At 41.1% G+C, this 22,272-nt stretch overlaps 1 protein-coding gene across 6 annotated transcripts in view; it reads left to right on the top strand.

Annotated features, from left to right (window-relative positions):
- Positions 1 to 18,882, top strand: part of LOC102697398 (GTPase HRas) — a 39,132-nt gene extending 20,250 nt beyond the window's left edge. For 4 of the 6 annotated variants that reach the window (XM_015338219.2, XM_015338218.2, XM_015338217.2 and 1 more), the window contains 5 exons: positions 2,897 to 3,029; positions 4,881 to 5,059; positions 7,549 to 7,708; positions 11,871 to 11,995; positions 13,959 to 18,882. In XM_015338219.2, the coding sequence (XP_015193705.1) occupies positions 2,919 to 3,029; positions 4,881 to 5,059; positions 7,549 to 7,708; positions 11,871 to 11,990 (570 nt within the window). In that variant the 5' untranslated portion in view covers positions 2,897 to 2,918 and the 3' untranslated portion in view covers positions 11,991 to 11,995; positions 13,959 to 18,882. Of the gene's footprint in view, positions 1 to 1,013; positions 1,038 to 2,896; positions 3,030 to 4,880; positions 5,060 to 7,548; positions 7,709 to 11,870; positions 11,996 to 13,958 lie in introns of those variants that run through there. The other 2 variants (XM_069181713.1, XM_015338220.2) reach the window with 2 other exon arrangements.
- The last annotated feature ends 3,390 nt before the right edge of the window (positions 18,883 to 22,272 follow it).

Here is a 22,272-nt window from a genome sequence, read left to right as displayed (position 1 = left end):
ATAAAGCATTTTGAAAACTGTGGGAATTCATCCTAGAGTCAGTTCTACAACAACGCCTTACAATACTTAAAATATTGTAACTTACAATAAGAAAACAAATTGCAAAGAGCAACTGAAAGCCAAAATGGATCTGAAGTGTTCAGACAAGGTTTAAGAAGGATCTGATTGCTTCCAGGGAAGAGAGGCCATTCTGATTGAAACCAATTAATTTAATTATGGTTAAAATTAGAAAGGAACATCCAGATGGAACAAGGAACGTGTTCTTTCGTCTAATCATTTTTTTCCCCCAAATTTGTAGGAAAACATAATGACTGAATTATGGACTCAAGTCTGACTTGTTTGTTCTCACTTAATTGCTGAGCAGAATTGCTTCACAGCAAGTAACAAAACCCTTATTGTCAGAGAAAAGAACAATGATTTTGCTGACTAGTTGAAATTCATCTTTCTAGAAAAAAGCCTACTTTCGTTTTAACAGGCTGTATTTTCGGTACAGCCTTTCCATTGACAGTTTTTTTCAGTTTTGATTTGTGTACCAAGAGAAGGTCTATATCCAACATAAAATAGTTTAGTTTCTTTATATCTTTGTAAATCTGAAAGTTTCTATAACACATTTTTCCCTGCTGTCATCAGCGGTAAGAGTTTAAATGTACCAAATGCATCTGCTTTTTTTAAAATGCATCAATTTAACAAGCTAACAGAAATATTTAAGTTGCTTAAGGGTATGGGTAGCATTCTGCAAGACATGACATGCTACAGTTTCGCCGTACACTTCTTTTAAGAGCCAAGACCAGGATTGAGCTGGGCTTGGAGGAAATCTTTCATGAACATGACTCAGCAGGTCAACGGCATTCTTTCACTTACCAGCTCACAAAGGTTTTCTCCTTTCTTGGCTGCCAGAGTATCAAATTAGATACTTACAGAAGAGACAAACCTGCTGGTTTATTCTGTATTTAGGACTCAGGATTCAAAGAATGTTACCAGTACGTACGTTGTCGGATCTTCATCTTCTTTCCTTAAACATATGTACAACAATACAGGTACAGCTTCCTTTTCTTGTAATTAAAAGTGTTGTATCCGTGCATAGTTTTGACATCTACAGTTACTATGCTACAGTACATCTACAGTTATTTAAAAGGGAAATTCAGTAAGGTTTTTGTTTTCTAGCTAGCATCTGCCAAAATGCAGAACTAAATATATTTCCTTTCAGGTAAAGACAATCTCTTATTCATTTTTCCATGCAAAGTGTCCATTATGTCGTTTTTAAGACCGCCAGCACTGTGTGGGACAGAGTGTATACTGTTTATCTGCTGGGGAGTGAAGGCAGATTCTTAAAGCCCTGCTTTATTTTTAGACCGTTCCCTCCTGCAGTTCTCCAGGGGGGCAGCGGCCACCCTGTTAACTGTGGCTTCACTGCAAATGTGTGGCTCAGCCTGTACATTATTGGGAAAATGTCATGCAAAGAGCCAGTGACGAACAGATTCCATGCATGCTCCAATAAAGTCATAAAAATTACCCAAATTAATTTGTGTTGTGCTATGAATATTTTGTCAAGTCATAGTAGTTGCTACAAAAGAACGTCTCTAAAAATAGTAGGAACAAGTGGTTAGGAGAATATTTCATTTTAACATGACTTTCTTTGGTTGTATTTCCAGCCAATACCGTACATAGCTACCTTCAGTTAGTTCATTTTGGGATTTGAATTTGAAGGGAGAATCTTCTTTTATGCCTTCTTATTCTTTTATATTCATTTATGTTCTTAGAAACCTAATAACGTTTGGTATGTGTGTACTGTGAAGCTGTTAATATATAGTATCCTGAGGTACATTTTTGCAGAATTCCATGTTAAATATGTTAATGATTTTATTAAAACACAAGAGTAACTAATTGTGTTTCTGAAAGCAGATGTCAAGACCACCAGTTCCGTTTTCCTCATTATCCAGTTTCTTTTTGGTAAGCAGCATGTAATGACTACAAAACTGTGTAGTCAAAAATGACTCTTCAGAAACCCCAAATCACAGTGGGTGCAAGAGGTCAGGTTCATAAATGCACTACAGTGTGCATTCTGAAGCAATGCTGAGCAAACTGAAACAAAAACCACTATTTGATCATGCTGATTGGCATTTAGGAAATCTGTTACAGGCGTTGAAACCGAAGTTGAATGTACTGTATGGAGGCAGATGCAAAGGCACGTTGTGAGCACTGATCCCACACGGCACATTGTGTCTGCAGAGTCCATGAAGTACATGCATCTCAGCAGTTCTACAGTACATTGAGACAAAGTCAGTCAGTGACAGAGCCGGGACCTGACTCGGCAACCTCCATTCACCACCCAGCCATCTAGTTTTTTTTTGTTTTTGAAGAAATTGCCACAGTAGGTGTGACAGTCCCGGTTCTGACTTGAGTACCTGGGAAACCTCAAACAAAACAGGGTAAGGGCATGTCTCGACAGCAGTGCTCTAGTTTCACTGCAGCATGCCAAATCTGAGAGTGCAAGACTACTCTTGAGGAATCTGCCTTGCACTCTCACTTAGAGGCTGTTGGTCTTGTGGCAAAGCTGAAAACATGAAGTTTATCTAACTTAAAGGGTAGGGGGGTAAGGGAATTGAAGCCTCGCACCTTGTGTGATGATATGAGGAGTGGTTCTATGTGGGTCTCCAGAGCACTGGCCTCAGTGAAGACCGGGCACAAGTTCACCTTAAGCTTGAATATGGCTTCTAATAGATGTAAATGTCAGCTGCTTCTTTCAAAACCCAGTGAGTTTTAGTTTTTTACCCAAACAGCTAACAGCTGGAGAATCATGATGGTCCTGAAGAAGAACCTGCGCAGGGCCTCCAGTGTTGCAGACGCATGCAGCCGCTGCCTTGCCTTGCTCAAGACTCTCTCCTCTCCCCCGCAGACGGTGAGGCCCAGCGGCGACGATGACGGAGTACAAGCTGGTGGTGGTGGGAGCTGGAGGCGTGGGGAAGAGCGCTCTGACCATCCAGCTCATCCAGAACCACTTTGTGGATGAGTATGACCCAACGATAGAGGTACTGTGTCCACCGGCCTTGTTGGTCACAAAACTAATTTTCTGCTTCCTGCTTGCGAAAGATATTTGTCCTTTCCTGGAGTATAACCTCTTTACCTACAGGAATGCCCGGCTAGATCTCTGAAATCAGAGATGCACAAGTTCAGTAATGCAGAGCCTCCATCCAGCAGGTATCGAGGTCTGGGCCATTTACCAGTACTTCCAAATTCTGTAAAAATCACCACCGGTATCATCATTTGTTTTCAACTGCCCTAAAAACATTTTATAAGGAAGATTTAATTTCATCTTTAATCTTTTCTCAGTTCAAGTTGGTGCAGGTTCACCTGATTAATTTTATTTTCTAATGGAGATGCACAGTTTTTTGTTGTGGTTATCATGTATTGCAATAGGGATTGCCAGAAATTCACAAGTTGGTTTTCTTCCCGAGAGATGCAGTTTGTGATAAATCAATTAACCGCACTGGTCAGTTTCTAAGCTTTGACAAAACTGGATGTGTTGACCTTTTCTTTCAACATTGTTTTAGAATCCTGTATTTTGGTTTGCTTTAAAGTTTTAAGTTGGAGAGGGGGTTCTTATGAGAGTGAATGCTTGGAAATTATTTCCAAGGCAAACATTAAAACTACATATTTTGCTTTTTTTAACAGTTCGTTAGCAACTCATTCGGAAAGGAAATTGTTTTACATCTGTTCTGAAAATGTTTCCTGTGTTTTGTAGCATTTCAAACAAGATACAGAAGAAATGTGGTTACAGCTTAATGATGAAAAATGCTGTAACCACATTTATTTCTGTCTAGGTAAGAAATAAATTAAATGCTGGATAATACTCCAAAAGAAGCAACATGACATGGGTATCAACTATAGACCTATCACTGGATAATACAGTTATTGATGAGTTTCCTTTTATTTTTCCTGCCCTCATTCTGTTATTTCCACAGCTTTAAAGGCCTAAATCATCTCTGTCTGTGTGTACATTCTGTATTTTAAAGATCAAGAGAGAAGCTCTGTGAATGAGTCGTCCCTTTCAAGTTATTGGCTGGTGTTCTTCTGGCAGCCTCTGCTTGCCAGAAAAGTGTTTTCTAGGTGAAGTAGCAGTGATCAGGGGAGACGTGCATCACTCAATACAATAATGAGGAGGGCTTTCGAAAAACTGCTGTTTAATGGGCATAGATAGAGGCAGGAGCAGTACTGCATGTACTAATCTTTTTTTTACAGTGGGTGTGTACAGTCTTAGAGCCCGATGGATGTGTAGGCACTATTATTAGTAGTGATAACAGACTACAATTGCATAGTACCTTAAGATGTGCATAGAAATCAGCATTGCTGATCTGAGTGCTTTTAGTTCACAGCCCTGTTGCAACAGCCTGTGGGTTTCACATAACGCATATCAAAAATCTGTAGTTAACATGTTTTGCTATGTAAAGAAATGATTTCACAAATTTTTGATTAAACTATTTCTACATTAAAAGTGACTATATTCTTTGGCCTGTATATGAAATCTTAATGGATTGGTGTATTGTGTTGGCACAGTTCAGGGCTCCACGCTTTCATATTCGCACTGTCAGCTGTGGTTAGGATCTATAGCAAACTGTGCTTCACAACATTAATAAAAGGACTACCTTAAGTATTAGAACTAGTGGAGGCCCAGTTTAGCACAGACATAAGAAGGACAACTTGTGAGCTGTTTTTCTTGCAGTCATAGAATGTACACTAGGCATGACTTTCTTTTCTAAAAAGTAGGGGGGGGGAGGAGGGAACCACTGTACCTTTGGTGTGTAGTTTTGTTTGCTTTGCATGTAATTTAGCTGTGGAGTGTTGCCTGAATCTCATGGCTTTATTCCTCCTTTCCTTGCTAGGACTCCTACAGAAAGCAGGTTGTGATCGATGGGGAAACATGTCTGCTAGACATCCTGGACACAGCAGGTCAAGAGGAGTACAGCGCCATGAGAGACCAGTACATGAGGACTGGAGAGGGCTTTCTCTGTGTGTTTGCTATCAATAACACCAAATCCTTCGAAGACATCCATCAGTACAGGTCTGTGTTTAGTGAGAAAGAGGATAGAGGAAACTTTGTCACAGCCACACTGAATTTAAGTGTAGCGCACATGGTGGTACCTCAAATTATTGATAATTATTACAAATTTGGCGTGTTTCCAAATGCCTGATCTTCACACTTCAGAGAAGTAGTCTGATTGTTGTATCAAAGACTGGTCACTTGGTGTGGGAGCTGAAGTACTCTTGAGGATCCTGGGGTGTGACATCATTACTATAAACCTGCTTATCACACTCGTCCCCCTCTCTGAGCTCCACAGCAACCCCAGTCACTGGAGAGCTATGTCAAGGCACCAATGGTGAATATAGCTGGCACTTATGTTCAAACTGCAGTCTCAGACACATCTGAGACAAGTGCCTGACTTTGTGGTCTAAATTTATTTTCAGGCTGCCTTTGCCATTGGTGCAAAACCCAGAAAATAGGCCCCACAAGACCTGTTTCACAGGCTGTCTCAATGTGTGATCATCCATATTCGAGAGGCATGTAAACTTAGAGCCACTAATAATAATCTCAAACAGAGTCTGAAACAAGCTAAGTGGCTTTAAAGAACTGTAGCAGTTAAGAGTTCAGTGAGAATCACAACCAGTAACAGACTCCTTACAGTCAGAGGAGGCTCAGAAAGGAAACTTCACAGGTAGTAATGCAAGTTTGTGGTTGATGTAATTTTGAAATTTAGTTCAGAGAAGAAGCTTCTCTAGTAGTTAATATATATTATTTATGTTAACCTGGTTTCAGTAGACTCAAAGAATTTAGAGTGGAAATGAGGTTGGTTTACGTAACTGTAGGAGAAGACTTAGCAATTGCAAGAATACTATCACAGGCTGAATTCTGATATTGGAATAAACTTGATATCCTGAATCGCTGACATCACAGTGATCTCAATAAAAGGTGTTACTTGAGTTATGGCCAAAAAAATATTGAAAATAGAAATTATTTTATTTCTCACATTCCCCTAAATCTGACCTCACTGAGATTTTAGGGATAAGAAACCTTGATCTCATAACTGCCTACCTCACATCATGAAATCTGACTCATAATTATGTAAAAGTAATTGTGGACATTAGTGAGTGTATAGTCTGTTTTCATTATTTAATTTATATCTGACAGCTAATTGCACTTTAAATGGTGAGCACAGAACTGTTTGGTTGCGGTGCATTAACTATGTATAGTTTGTGCAATAGAAACATTCACAGATAAGACTGTGTGAGTCTCTGGATAAGTCGTCAGAGCTTCCTGGCAGCAAGGTAGACCATCTTAATGCAAACATTGGCTTTTGTGTGTGCCTACATAGCCCTACACACACCTCTGTGTGGTCCTCGCTCCCAGTGTAAAACAGTTTACAGAGGTTTGGGGATTATCAGTGCAAATTGCTAACATGCCAAAAATTCAAGAAAAACCGTAGACCACTTCAGACCTGTTATCCTTTTTAGAAGGTGTCTGTTGTTTTTCCATATATACATCTTACTGACATAATCCAGTTTGTGTGCGATCGAGAAAAGCTCTGTTGAGTGTGTGAACTGTGTTCCTAATTGTAAATGTTTAATTCCTGGCTCTTTTGGACAGCTGTAGTCTGAAATAAGCAAGAAATGGCAGAAAAGGCAAGTTCCAGGCATTGCAAAAGTAAAATGACAGTTCCTTCAGGCCCAGAGGTAGAAGTGATGTAATGTTGTAGCGTTTATCATGGCTAAAGAAGGCTTATCTTCTAATTGATGGGATTACAAAGCAGTGCCAATGAAATCGATCCTGATTCAGTTAGGGATGAGAAGGCGTCTGCTTGTGTGGGGATTTTTCAAGGACAGGCTAATGAGAAGTGAAGATGTACTGGAGCCCTGACATTTAGCATTTCTGCAGCATTTTGCGACCTTAAAGAGGTGATCTACATGGAATTGCTCTTGGGAGGCAAGCCGTTTCCCGTAGCTCTTTTTCCCATAGGACAGCTACGGTGACATCAGAAGGCACAGCTGAATTAGTCCCTTGATGAGAAATGCTTGTCGACTTGCAGCCTAGCACAAGATCAGGTTCCCAGAGCAGCTTGAGAACTCATCTCTGGAACAGCCCTAATGTGAAAACAACAGCGGTGCACTGTCCATTGACCTTGAGAGCCTGTGGTTGTACGTGAACTGCCTTTCAGTGAAAGTAGCCTTTCAGTATCAGATATTTTGCAATAGCTACCAGCAAACGTAGTAGTTAATGGTGTGGGACAACACAAGCTCTTTGTCATCGCAACTGTATGATCTTTGTACATTGCCTGCTGTCCTTAAGGGGCTCCTGGCTTTATAGGTCATAATGTCAGCCAGGGGTGATTCAGTATGTACTGGAATCCAAGATGAAGTGGGTAGCACAAATGAAGGGCACTTGTTTCTGGGCAGTCCTCTGCACGTTGGAGGACCAGAGGCCGGCCGGTCGCCTGGCGTCTGAGGAGGTGGGATAAATCCCTGCACCGCGCTGACGGCTGCCCCATGTGTCCGCAGGGAGCAGATAAAGCGGGTGAAGGATTCTGACGATGTCCCCATGGTGCTGGTGGGCAACAAGTGTGACCTCCCGGCACGGACTGTGGACACGCGGCAGGCCCAGGAGCTGGCCCGGAGTTACGGCATCCCCTACATCGAGACGTCGGCCAAGACCAGACAGGTAAGGCCGCTAGGAGAGAGCGGGAGCTGCAGCTCACTCCCCAGTCCTCCAGACAGGTCAGGCCAGCAAGTCTGCAGTACGCCCAGTCTCCTTTATTCGCGAGGACGCATTCTTGACCGGTCTGCAGATAACAGCAATCAAACGTACTGGGAAGGACCTTTCCTATTCTGCATACATACCATTGCTATACATGTACTGTACACATCAACAGACTTGGCACTCCTGAAACAAATTTGCTGTTCTTTTTCTCACTTTTTTTCTCACCTTTGACAGTCTGGTTCAGGGTTTACTTTTTCAGTTCCCAGTTCCAATTCAGTGTTCCCATTTCCCAGAATTCAGTTCCAGTCCCAATGGGCGTGGCTTTGGGAATCAGTTTGAAAGATGACATTAAAATTGGAAAAAAATGGAAATGTAGAAATGACCACCAAGGAAGGAGAAGGAACAAAATCCTAAAAGGATTACTACCAATCCAGGATTGGGGATTAGAAGGCATGAGCACGTCTTCAAGTTCTTTTGCCTGCTTTGGTTTTATTTGGTTTGCCTGCTTTTTTGTGCTTGATATGGAGGGGGGTTAGCGGTACAGTTACAGTATTTTCTCGGTTTCGTTCAGGTAGAGATGGAGAGCTCTTCGGCTTGCATTTGTGTGGGCTGTGTGAGCTGTCTCACACTCCAGCTGTGGTCTAAGCTTCGCTATGAGTCACAGAGGATTGCATTGCTTTTATGCAGGGCAGCTGAGCTAGTGAACAGAGCTCTTTCGTCAGCTGATGCTATCGTGCTTGCTGTGTCTGCCTCGTGGTTCTGCCAGTTCTGTGTGAGATAGTACAGAGCATCCGCATCCGACATGCTTTTGGCTCCCTTGTTGCAGTGGGTTCTGTTTGCATACTGAAGTGCTTCCCATGCCATCCTCTAGTCCAGTTCTCTCCCATTCAGACGGACAGTGTACGCCTTCACACTTTTACTGGGAACCGGTTCGGTGCTGTCCCATTTTGCAGGCCAGCTCTTTCACACTCCAGTTTCTTTCTCTTCACTCCCTCTGCTGGCAAACAGTGAGCTTTCTGAACCCTTGATGGCCCTGGGGCCATCTTGCCCCATGCTGGGCTTCTCCATCTGCTGCTTACATGCCTACAGGATGCCTGTGGGGGACTAGCAAGATGCTTCTGTCCTGACTGAAGGAGCAAGCTGAGCTGCAACTATCAAACAGGGGTGTCTGGTGAAGCCTCCTTCACTTTATCAACCTGTAGACTAGAACAGCTTACAGCTCATCTCCCATCGCCTTGACCTGGGCAGCAGTCGGTTAAAGCTCCTCTGTGCTGTGATCAAGATGAGGCAAGGTTCCTCCTGGGAGCTGCAGTTCCCAGTTGCAGGGGTTAGTCTGCTCATTATCCACGCTGGCCTTGTTGTTTGGTGCTGTAAACAAGTATATCTAATACTTCAATGCAGTAAAGCAATATGGTATCAAATATCATTTACCTCTATGCTAGAACTTAAAGTACAAATGTTTCTTTCTTGTGATCCTGTTTGTCTTCCAAAAAACAAAAATTAGTTACGAGATGGCAGCAGTGTGATAACATTGCATGTTTAAGGGGATAAGAGCACACTTTTTAAAATGCATAACCCTTTTTAGAGGGGATTCTGATTTGCAAGCATTTAGTCATAATCCCACAGATGGTAGCTTCGTACCAAGCCAACAGGCACACCGCAGATGTATGGACTCTCGAAGCCACGCGTCATCAGCAGGTTGAGCTGACCTGTCTCATGACAGTCCAGACCCATCTCGTATTCCCCTTCAGTGGGTGAACAAGAGTCTGCTCGTTCCTGAATACTCATGTAAACGCCCCTTAAACCTGAAGTGTTCAGTTTATTTTTTCTTCTGTCTCCCAGTTATGCTTTCCTTCCCCAGAGCTTTGACAATCCTACTTTAATAGGGATGTTACGGGCTCCCGATGGTCTCAATGCTGCAGGGAAGCACATCATGCTAACACAATGCTATAATACCGCATTCCCAGTGCTGCACAATGGTGCCCAATTGCAGGTTGGCCACTGCAGTCTTCCTCTTCTCTCTAGGTCTGGCAGTGATGCGTTTAGAAGACTTATGAAAGTGATTGCCCTCTACTGAACACTGTTATTTATTGAGAAATGCTGTACTTAGTCTGTTGCATTTCACCTCCAGGTACTATATATGATGTATAGACATCATTGATACCATGTTTCATACAAGTGATGTGCTGCGGTGACTCACTTAAATGTTTGCAGTTTGCTATGAGCTCAGTGATACAAGCTAACAAGCCAAGTTGTTTTCCAGATACCCAGCAGTCTTGTCTTTGTAGGCTCATAGGTGACCATCTCGACTTTGAGTGTCTGTATTGGTATGTGTGTTTTCTGCAAGAAAATAACTCCAAACCCTTCTGAATCTGAATCTTCAACACGGCACACTGAGTAGTGTGGAAATTAGTATATCATTTGTTAGAAGTAGGAGTTTGAAATGGATCCAGAATTGAACAGGTAGCCAGTGAAAGTTATTGGTATAGTGATAGAATTTTAACAAGAACCATGAAATCTGAACTTATAGTCATCAGCATTCTGTATGAGCTGTAGTCATGAAAAAACATGACCAGAGGCACTAGAAAAAGTGCATTACAGTAATCTGGCTGCTTTGATGTTAACAAAAGCAAGTGTTAATCTGTCATATGGGAAAAGAATGTCTGATTTTGGCAGAAAAGATAACCTTAGATGTTTTTCAAACATGTTGCTAAAAAGGACAAATTTATTTTGATCTAAGATAACGCTGTAGTTTCTCATATCAGCCTTCCAGTTAGCCAGTAAACCACCCCCAAAAATATTTTTTTAAACTGACTTTGAGGTTCCAATAACATCTCTATTAGAATTTAGTCCTGAATAAACATTGATGTCCATGTATCAGCCAAGCGGCTTGTAATGTTGTATACAATACAGAGTTGTTTTAAGTGATACATATAGGTGAATGCTTGAGTGTAACAGTGAATGTTTATCTCATCTTCCAGGATATTTCCCAGCAAGGGTAGCATTTAGAAATGCCAAGTCAGGCGAATTCTTGTTAAACACCTCAAATGCCTCCTCATTAACAGTTAATCAATTAAAATGTCAAATATATGTACACCAATAAATTTACAGGGAAATACTGCCATACAAAATATTAAAAACTCTGAACCATTTTCTATACAAAATCAGTGTTACAATGTGGAACCAGATTGGACCAGATGGAAATTATCAGTTCTTATATACAAATGTGTTATAAGTGTATTAATCAAAGATTCTCTTTGTAGTAAAACTTAAGAGTCTACAGGTATTAAGTTTCAGTTCTCTTTATGTTCATGAATCAGTCATCAGGTCTCTGTTATGTTGTACCTATGTTATGTAACCCACAAGAACATTTTAATAAATCAACACATTTGGTTGTACATAACATAATCCAACCCTTAACATTGTCTTTCTGTAATGTGGATGAATGAAACAAATTACCTTTAATTGTAGCTTTGCAATTTTCAGTGATAAGAAAAATTACCAAATGGAACCAGAGATGAAAAAATGTTTCCAGGGTACATAGGAATCAGTTTTGTAGGTTTTAGGAGATGTATGAAAGTTTTTAGTTTATACCCACTTTGGGGACACTTCATAATATATGACAATGAGATTCAGCATACCAGTTGAATCTGATATCAGTTTTATTGAGCTTTTAGTTTCACACGAGCAATTGCTGTAGTTGCACATGTCCTTGCCAAGAATCCAGTTACAGTTCTTTAGTTTGAGCCTCAAATTCAATGGCATATCATTTGGGTTGACTTCAAGCGCTCGGTGTGCTTTCAACAGGCCCACTCCCGTTTGTTCCGCTTGTAATCGAATTTGAAACCCTGTACATCAGGTTAAAGTGTTTGACTCCTCTTTTAAAGAAAATAAGGATTATATCTTGTTGTCTATGACTTCGTGAATGTATATGAGTAGCTCAGTTCTCATACTCATGAGAACATGTATCAGTTGAATTTGCATTTACTTTATAAACACGCTGCAGGGGCAGTCCTCTGTGTTCCTAACGGAGGGGCGCAGGTGTTTGTGAGTCCTCTCAATCTGTGACAGTGGGGGAAATCTGTGTTGCGCTGCTCTCACTGGCCGGCCTTGTCTTCCACAGGGCGTGGAAGACGCATTTTACACTTTGGTCCGGGAGATTCGCCAGCACAAACTGCGGAAGCTGAACCCCCCTGATGAGAGTGGGCAGGACTGCATGAACTGCAAGTGTGTGGTGTCATGACCACGGTGAGCGTCTATGGGCTGGCTTTACTCTGGGTGGGGGGGTGTTATTCATCTCCAGTTTGTTAGCACTGCCATTATGGGATGAAACTATGTGCGAAAACGGCAGGTAAATGTGATCTGTGTGAGAGCACTTGTATATACTGTATTTTCTGCCCTTCGCACCACATTCCTATTAATACTCAGCGCTGTTTGAATCAGTAAAAGCCAAGCTCCAGACTGGGATTAGAAATACAAATGGATCTGAGTTCTAGAAAGGAACAAGTAAAGGTTTATTCAGAGGAGAAAAGAAACAGCAGTTTGGCTGTGGAGCCTTTACTTGTTCCTCTGCAGCCTACGCATGCTGACGCAGCTCCCTACATGAACTACAGAGTTCTGGAAAGACACTACATAGCAAAAAAATATAAGTAGTCATAATGTAATCCCTGGAATATTTATTATTTATTTCTCCAGGTAGTGACCGCAGTAAAGCAAACAAATACCGAAGGAGATTAATACTAACAAAGAACAGGAATGGTTACTTTTTAAAAATTTTATGAAGTGACACTCAGTTGCTTTGAAAGGTTTAGTCAAAGGCTTGCCCAGGCAAAACTAAACTGCAGGGTCAGTGACTTGAACGGTTTGTGGAGTATCGGTTTGCAGGTGCTTTTAGTATTTAATGGACTTCATGGTGAATGCCTGGGAGGTGTACCAACCCCAGATATTTGTGCTCCACTAATCGCCACGACTGCAGTAGAAATACAAGCCTCAATAGTGGATCAGTGCTCAGACAACTGCCCAGCTGCTCTGCCAATACTCTCTTTCTTGGTTTGTTGGGGTGGGAGGGAGGGTCTGACTTCTTGCCCATATGGCCAAATGCTTGTCCCTCAAACCAAGTGGATTGAATCCCAAAACATGAGTTGAGACTCAGCCTCTCATCACATTATTGAGTTTTGTCTATCTTCTGAATTTCACAATATTCAGCTTGCAAACCATTTTACAGTTTTCTTCCATGAGTCATTTGATTCAGATTCTTGATAATAGCCAAAACCAGAAAGTTATCTTGAGCACAAGTCTTATCGAATGATTTTGGCAGCTGTTCACTGCTGGTGTCCTGATTTCCTGGAAACTTGTCTCTACAAGTCATGCTGTTTCCTTTTCTGAACCCAATGCAAGATATGTATCCCTGGCCTGCAGAGAGCTTCAGAGTAAAACCTGGTGCAGTTCAGTTCTTGGCCCCTGGTGGTGGCCAACTGAAAGACAGGGGAAACACTGCCTCTGAGAGTCCCCAAAGAGAATGTGAGCACATCTAGGGAACTGTGTGGCTTGTCCAGAAGAAAACTTTAGAAATGCAACCTGTCAAAAGGGCCTCTTTGTTAGGAACCATCAAGAATGGAATTCTGAGTCATTTCATTTCATGTAGACCCAATTTCTCCAGTGTACATTTAAGAATTGGGATTCGTACGCACGTCTTTTCGTCACCTTACAGTTTATTTCCTCCTGCGTTGTTTTGACTTGATATACAGCTCTGATTTGGATAGCAAGTGAAAGTCCTTCTCTATCAGGTTGTATACCTCTTTCTAAAAGAACATTAGGGTTACTGTGATGTTATTAAAGCCAGTAATGAGATGATGTATATAAATACATCCCCTCTGTGCATTCATCCTTGCGAGGACAGATGTAACAAACCCACAGTTGACCATTTCAAATCAAGTGTATATAATGAAAATAGCCACAAAACAACACGACTTTAAACTGTATGAAGTCTCTCTCGTACTTGTATCGTTGCACATTAGATCAAAAGAAACCCAGATGTGAATGTCTGCACTTACTGGGACCTGGTGCAAGAAACTTCTCTTTCCTCTCTCATTCCCAGCTCTGGCACAGACTCCGCAGCAGACTCAGAGGCTCACAGAGTCCTGCTGGATCTGAGCAGAACCTCCCTCTTCCCCTTCTGACTATAACAGCTGCTCTCCTCTCTCTTGCAAAGTTTACAGGGTGGCAAAGGAGCAGTCTTTCAGAACAGCGCGGCAGAATGGACTTGAACGGAAGAGCTGTGAGCGGAGAAGAGGAGGAAAAGCATCGGGACTAACTGTTGGAAGGGGGGTCTCTCCTGATTTGGGAGCCCTGGATTCAGTTCATGTCTGCTTGACGCACAACACAGGACACAGCTACTTGTTCCCATGTGTGTTGCACTGTGGGGAAATGGGAATCACGCTTAAATTATTGTTTTACAGTCACAACACTGGTCTTACCCCGACTGTCACCTCCTTCCAAAAGACTGGAAACTGGTGGCTTCAGAACCTTATTTCCAAGTCCTTAACATTGGAATCCCTCTTCAGACTGCAGCAGTAAGTTTTTGTGACTGTCCCTGAAAGAGTTTTTAGGTGATTTATTTATTTTTAAAGAGGGACTTTTTTAATAGAAGTTTACCATGCAATTCTTTTGTTTTTGAATTTGCAGATTTGTTAAAAGGGTATTTATTCTTAAAATCTGCCTCATAATAGTTTTATTACTTCTTACATTTGTTTTGGGTGGTAGCCAGTTCTCAGTTTGACTGCTGCTAGGAAGGCGCGTTTCCTTCTGGTTGGCACAATGAGGGAAGACGTTTTCTTCTTTATTGCCATCACTCTTCTTATGACCACAGACCTCAAAAAAACAAAATTCATGAACAGTCAGAAGCTTTTCTGTTTAAGCGGTAGCGGTCTAGTAGGCTCTACTGCTTTGATAGGTATAGACACATTTTAGTCTGGGTAGGGATGGGGGTGTTATTATTGCTAAAGAATGCTGGAGTTTCATTTGCTGGAATTGGACACCCAGACCCTACTTAAATGCAAACTTCTATAATTGTACTGAGCAATAGTCCTAGCAGACTTTATTTCAGGTGTTGGGGGAAAAAAAGCTCTGAGTCATATCCTTAAAACCTGAGAGAGCTGCAGATGTGTCATGGTGCATGGGACAGTGAGTTGGTCTTTCTTAGGGTTAGGGCATCTCATCAAGGGGATCTTGAAATCTACCTGCTGTGTTGGTTTCCTTTTAAAAGTGGAATCTCCATTTTGTTGTTATCCAATTGCCAGCCAGTCTAGAGCTGCCACGTGCAGCTGGCTCCAGCTCCGGCAGTTTGTGTGGAGAGGAGGCATCTGCAGGCAAGCTGCTCCAACCTGTCCCAGCCTTCCCACCTTTCGACCTAAAACAAGCGCCACAGTCCAGTACAGGAGAGCTTGCGCTGATTGCAGGAGCAAAATCTCTTTTATAGATGTATAAAACAAATCACATATTTCTGTTTCAGCGAAAACAAAGACAACCCTAGCCAGCTCGTGCCATCTTCCCAAGCTGGTGCTCTGCCCATAGTGTGCCACTGCATGGGGAGTCTCAGAGTGGTATGGCCTATGCCTGAACCAGTGATGCTATTTGCCTGGTCTCTGTGTGACCACCTTTACTGGCTGACTTTGGTTGATGGCAAAGCTATACCTAGAAAGACTCCCACACGACAGCCATTCCGCACCAGTTCACCACACAGCAGATCAGGTGCAGTGAAGGATTTTTAAGTAGATCAGATTGAGCCTCATTTGGCCAAGACAACAACAATCTTTATCCCGTGGGATCTTTAATGGCCACATTTTGAAGCCATTGGTTTTGTGTCTCATCAAAACCATGCATAGTATCGCCTGTCAACATACTGGGACTTTGGTTTGGAAAATCGGGACTAGAAAGAAGAATTACACCTACTGGTCCACCAACATCACTTTCAGTAAGGACTTGATTTCCTTAGAGATCTCCTATATCAGAGGTGGCAAGGTGGTTTGTATTGCTGTCTGGCAGTGCCGGGGCCCCGAGTTCAATTCCGATCACAACCCGGGTTGCCGTCTGCATGGAGGTTGTATGATCTCGCCTCGTTCACCTGGATTCCTTTCTGGTGCTCCGGTTTCCTCCCACAGTCCAAAGACATGCTGGTGGGTTGATTGGCTTCTGGGAATTTGACATTAATGCGAGTGTGCATGTCTATCTAGGGTGTATCCTGCCTTGCGCCTATTGCTTGCTGGGATAGGCTGGGGTTCCCCCACGACCCTGAATTGGGTAAAGTGGTTAGAAAATGGCTGGATGGATGAATTCCTTTATCAGGCCCAGGCTCGCTCAGGCTCTGTGATGCTATCAGGCTGTGAAGTTGGTGATGCTGCTGTTTGCTGATTTTTACCTTAGTGGTTATATCACATCTTTCCCATTTCACTAAAGAGGTGATGATTAAACGTTCAAATTCAACTGTGATTGCTGAGAAAATGTTGACATATCTGTTTACCCTATAACAGAAGATGTAATGACCATTTAAAATAACATTTTGTCTGACATTTTGGATAGGCAAAAAAGTCTAATATTAGTCTAAAAACATCAGTTTCTCTATATTGGAAACAAATTCAGTGTTGAATTAATAGCTCTTTTTCTTTTTAGGTAGTTTTATTATTTAGCTAGCTTCAAGCTCAGCACGAATACATTGATTCTCAGCAACAAACCAAGAGACCCTCATCAGAACACTTTTTAAAGCTTCATGGAGTGCTGACGTTCTGTACATAACCTTGCTTTCTTCTTTTGTTGATGGGTCGTTTATTACAAAATCTTCCCTTTTGTTTTTGAAACATGTTGTTGATGAGGTAAAATTCAGTTAGTTTTGCAGAGTGAAAAACTCACAATCAGCAGGCACTCGTCCTGTTTTGTGTAAGATGTTAATAATTCTTAAAGGCAAATCCAAAAGGTTTGATGAATTTAATAAGATGTTAATAATCATCAGAATCAGAGGAACTTGGACAAAAATTCTTACAAAATGTCCTTTTGCTAAGGTTGTGCCAGGGAGTGAATACTGTTTGCTTAAACAGAATTCTGATTCTAAGACTTTAGCCAGTTTAACCCAATTTCACTCCTAAATACCATACATCGCTTCTTAACTGTTCATTTGGATTAAGCATGAAAGGCACCCTATTTTAAAACTAGTGGGTGCACAGGCAGTTGTCTGTGATTTAGAGGTCTTGCACACAAAGCTTCTGTAAGTGACAGGACCCTTTGGAGGTACAGAAGTTATGTTTCTGATTCACAAAGATCCAGTATCCACCATGAGAAAGCTACCCAGTAAGCTGAGTAAGAGTTCTGTCCACCTGAATCCTGTCCCAAAAGAACAAGCGGCTCAAAGATGGAACACAGATGACATGCACACGAGTGCACAGGGACAATGTAGAGACGCCAGTTACCTGGCAAGCATGTGTTTGAGGTGAAAACAAACTGGAGTACCCACAGAAATTGAGCATGCACAGGGACAGTTTAAATGAGTCAAATGTTTAAATATTTTATTTGGAATTGCAGGAATATACCTAAAGTATCGCTTCTCTTTCCATATTCTGCTTGGGCCGGAAGGATTTTGATTTAAGTCACTCTCTTCCCTTTAGAATTTAATTGTATATCTCAACAGAATGGCCTCAGGAGATCTTTGTCCATTGTTTGCGTTTTGTTCCTCAAGTAACCCCTGTCCACTAAAGTGTTTTTCCTGATCCCATTTAAACATTCCAGATGTTTTAAATCAGGAATTTTGAAAGAACACTTCCCCCAAAATTGTCTTTGCAGGTAACCTATCAAAATGCGGCTGCATAGTCAAGTGTTGAGCTGTTATCACTTCATGACAGGCTGCAGAATTGCATCACAGTCACAAGACTTATCTAAAGCAGATGTGCTAAGAGAAATACATTTTTGATTATTCTGCACTGGTTTTAAATGTTTTATTGAAAGATTATAATGTAAAAAAGGAAAATGTCTTTGATTGTACAAAACTGAGTATGATTTAAAATAGATTGTTTATCCCTGCAAAACTTTCTGAACAATGTCCATAAAACAAACCTTCTTTTACAATAGTATTTGTAAGCTGTATATATGTTTATGTAAGGCCACTATAACATTTTGCTTTTCTTTGTTTGGTTTTGAAATATAAAAAGGATACAGCCCTTTCCAGGGTCTCCAAATTGCTGCTTGTGTTGAAGATCTAATTGGCTTTTCTGAGGCAAACTCAGGGCTATCCAATGAGAGTGCATTGTAAGGATCCATTGTGCTGTGCCTCAGTTCCTCAGAATGCCCTGAACTTCCAGGTTTGCTCGTCGCCCAGGATGTAAGGGTTCAGCGATCTCTTAAGAGCAGGAGTAATCGTTTCTGCTACCCTACACATAGCCTGCAGCATGCTCCTGCTTTGAAGGGCAAAACTATTTTGGTCGTCGCAGGTGTGGATTAACCTGGTGTGAGAGGTTGTCACGGGTCTCCATGGCAACAGTAGTGCGACTCATGTGTTTGTGCTTCACCTCGAGTTAATGTGATCCACCCTTCTCAGGGCATGGGCATCTTTTTTGTGGGTGTCAACAGAAATGGGCCCTCCAGTACTGGAGTCGGGGCCCCTCTTTTTGTCAAAAGTAGTTTTGTCAAGACCTTTGCTGTTTTCTGTCCATCACATTTCATAATTATACGGTTAAAACCCGTGAGATGTATGTCCATCCTAGGCCTCGTTCTCAATCCAGCCTGAAAATTGTCTTCTGGTTTAAAGCCCAAATGTTAAACAGTAGGATTTTCTGGGCTTATTCCAGCATCTTTTCGGTGCAAATTCAAATGCTAAACCTCGCAAAATGACTGTTCATTGTCTCTTCTTTAGTGTATGTAGATATTTGCATCTTTTTTTTTATTTTATACATATGATTTCTGAGCCAGTGCAGTGCCGACTTTTTATTATAGTAAACTTACATTTCTGGAACCATTGTCACTATATAACAAATGATGTTTTACTATGAAAAACTGTGGTATTGTAAGATTTTATCTGTACTGTACATAGCACTACACAATTTAACCTTATACAGAAATGCTACAATTCCTGGAAAAACAGCCTTTAAAAAATGTCATTGTGTCACGTCTCATTAATGTGCATCTTCTGGTTGTCATGGAGAGGCTAGAATGTCAGCAGCAGGTGTTTACTGAGTCTTTTATTCAGTGGGTGTCAAGCTCTCCTCACTACCCTTGAATCGCACACACCCAAGTACTGTACATGTGCAGTCAGAAGAAAGTCAGAAAACACCACTGAAGGGAGAATCTACCCATGATTCCTGAGCTGCTTTCTTGACAGAATATGACATTGGAGTTTACAGAGGATGAACTACGCTAGTAGTTGTTCATTATCATTGTATTTGACATGAAAATGTAAAATGTCCACGATATCCAAATGTAAGCAAGGTGCTAATGCCAAACAATATAAAAATGGATGAGCATTGTCAATGTTGAACACATCTTGCAGTGCAGCCCTTTAAATCCTAAATTATGGTGAATATTACTGCTATACAATAAGCTGAGAGTCCAGCTTCATTATCAATCCAGGATTAATGTGAAGACTGTTGACTTAAAAACAGTTCAGTGTTCCTGCAGCCAGAGTTTGTAGGCTGTCCTCGGCTTGCGTAATTTGGAAATGGGTGCATTTTAGACTTCCAGGTCAGGTTATGCAATTCTGACCAGGAATAAGTGACTTACTGTTAGTGGAAATACTTGAATAACTTGGAACTAAAATTTAATTGGTCAAAAGAGCTTCTATGACTTTGTCATTCAACAATAAGTCATGGTTCACTTAGAAAATTAACCCCAAAACAAAAAATAGCTATAGTTCAAACATCAACATACAGCCTCATTAAAGAAGGAGCAGGGTGAATGACCACAGCATACTGCCGCCCAGCCCAACACCATGCTGGAGCTCGTGGGGTGTGTTGGCATACTGTGGCAAGGGAAGTGTACACACATTGAATATGTAAATATATCCCTTTGTATATCTAACTGGCTGCAACCTTCACCAGCACTGGTGGGATGAAGATGGATGAAGGGGCAGTATTTCTGAAAGACTTGTGTGAGCAGCCAAGTTGTGAATAGAATTCCTTAATCCTATTAAGGAATGCTTTAAATTAAATTAACATATCTCCTTCATATTTCTTTCTATATTCAATGTATTCGTTTTATTAGAACTTATAAGAGTCTTTCAACTGCTTGCTTAAGCTTTTTTCTACATTTGCCCTTTCGAAACATGCAAGTTTTGCCCTTTACTGAGGATACAACCCCACCTACAGGTTGTACTTTGTAGCTGCATTTCTCGTAAACATGACTCCCATGATTCATTATTAGAACGTTTATTTATTATTTATTGGTACAATTGAGTTACTGGACCCTTATTGCAATATTAAAGAAACAGATCTTTAAAAACTTCAAAAAGTAGTTGCCTTAAGATATATATATAAAGAAATGAATACATTTTTTTGGAGAAGCAAGATTTCCATGTACAGACCAGGACCGTGGAGTGGAAACTGAACATCACGTACAGTATCTGTGTAGTATAACTTTATGCGTATACAAGCCATCACAGGGTCATGGTGAACCAAATGAGCACCCTCTGATACACCCGGTCTTGTGAACATGCTCCTCTGCAATCCCATTTGTGCTGTGTGTGTTCCAGAAGGAATTGCTCCATGATACGGGTGTACGAATACATCAGCTCATTTCATGTTTCAAAAACAGTATGTGTACGTATACACTGAAAATGAGATACGAGATTCTGCTCAGTGTAAGGATTTGCTAAGTTTGTGGTGTGTTTAACCGAGTTATTTTATGGTTCGCACTCACAATTTAAACAAATGTATTTAATAAATCTTACTTAATGATTCCAAAAGCGAGAAGTGACATTGTAATGTGGGGAAATGTGTTAGTTTTGTGTTGTTGCAGTGCCTCGTCGGTCACACACAGGTCACTGTTAGAGACAAGGGTCATGGAAGAAGATCATCTCTATATCCTGTTTCCAACGATATCTTTCATGAACATGTGACTGTAGTGAAGCTACAGCTTTAAGAATAAAAAAAATAATGTACACCGCTGTCGTCTGCTGTACGTTTACTCTCACAATCAAATATGTAATTGCAAAAACTCTGACGTGATGATATTGCTTGTTTTCCGTCTTTGCTTATTTTTAAACACAGTCTGCACATTGGTGATGGTGGAGGGGAGTTCAGTGATGAGTGGAGTGTCTACAAAAGTGCTATATAAGTGTTAGAAATTATTCTTCTTCTAATGAGTGGAGTCGAAGCGTCAACATGGATATCCAGTCTCATTGCTGCTCCTAATCCCTGAAGGCATTGTCCCTTGGAATAGCAGTTTACAAGCCTTTGTGTGGAAAATAAATTATTCCAAGAATATCGGCTCATTTTAAATATTACTGTTTATGTGAACATGCATCGATTCAACTGTTTTCTGCTTTATGTAATTAAGGGATGAGTGGGAGCCAGAGCCTATCCCAGCAATTGTGTGCAAGGCAGAATGCATCTTGGATGGGACACCAGTCCACTGCAGGGCACACACAGACATCAACATGCACATACTCACACCAGGGCCAGTTGTCCAAGATGCCAATTAACCTACAACGTTGCCTTTGGGCTGTTGGAGGAAATTGGAGCACCTAGATGAAACGCATTCGAACACAGGGAGAACATGCAAACTCCCCAGGGACTGGACCCAGGGCCCGAGCGCTGCAAGGCAGCAACGCTGACCCCTGAGCCACCCTGCTTCACAAGGAACATACACTGAGGTTCATGTAGAAGTTTGCACTCTGCCGTTTTAACTAGTGTGATCATATTAGGCATACTGTCCCGAGCAGATTCGACCTCAGTGATTGAGAAGTCCATTGAGGGACAGTTATTGGTATTTTGGGTTTCCTTATAAAATCAATCTGTTGTCGTCTGGGCTATGTATGTAAGGAAAGTGGTCAGTTCCACTTAGACTTTTTTACAGGGATTTAAAAAATATACCTCCAATGGCCAGCACTGCTAAAACAAGGCTGGAACGTTAAACACCCACATCCTCAGGACATCACAAAGGCTACGCACTTTTCTTATTGGCGAGAGTTCTTTGCTCAGACCACATAAATTGTCCAAGAGCATATTAAATTTGTATACTTCACATAGCACATCGAGTATTTTTCAATGTTGCTTTTATGAGGTTTGTGTCCATGAAACATTATTCTGGTCTGAACAATTCCAGTATTCAAATTCTGGGATTAAAAAAACAATGCAAATTTATTTGGAAGAAAAATTACAGACTTTTTCTGTTTGATTTTAGATAGTATACATATATACATATTTTTATATAGTATATTTTCAACATATAATTAGTGTGATAATTTCTGATTGGTTACAGTTAATAAGTAATTCCAATTAATATGGTAAATTTTTTAAAACCTCTTAACAAAATGGTTTGGGTACTGAAAC

Source organism: Lepisosteus oculatus, chromosome 21, assembly GCF_040954835.1.
Source record: "Lepisosteus oculatus isolate fLepOcu1 chromosome 21, fLepOcu1.hap2, whole genome shotgun sequence".
Classification (NCBI taxonomy): domain Eukaryota; kingdom Metazoa; phylum Chordata; class Actinopteri; order Semionotiformes; family Lepisosteidae; genus Lepisosteus; species Lepisosteus oculatus.
The sequence above is the reverse complement of the archived record's forward strand: the minus strand, read 5'-3'. Positions and strand labels throughout refer to the sequence as shown.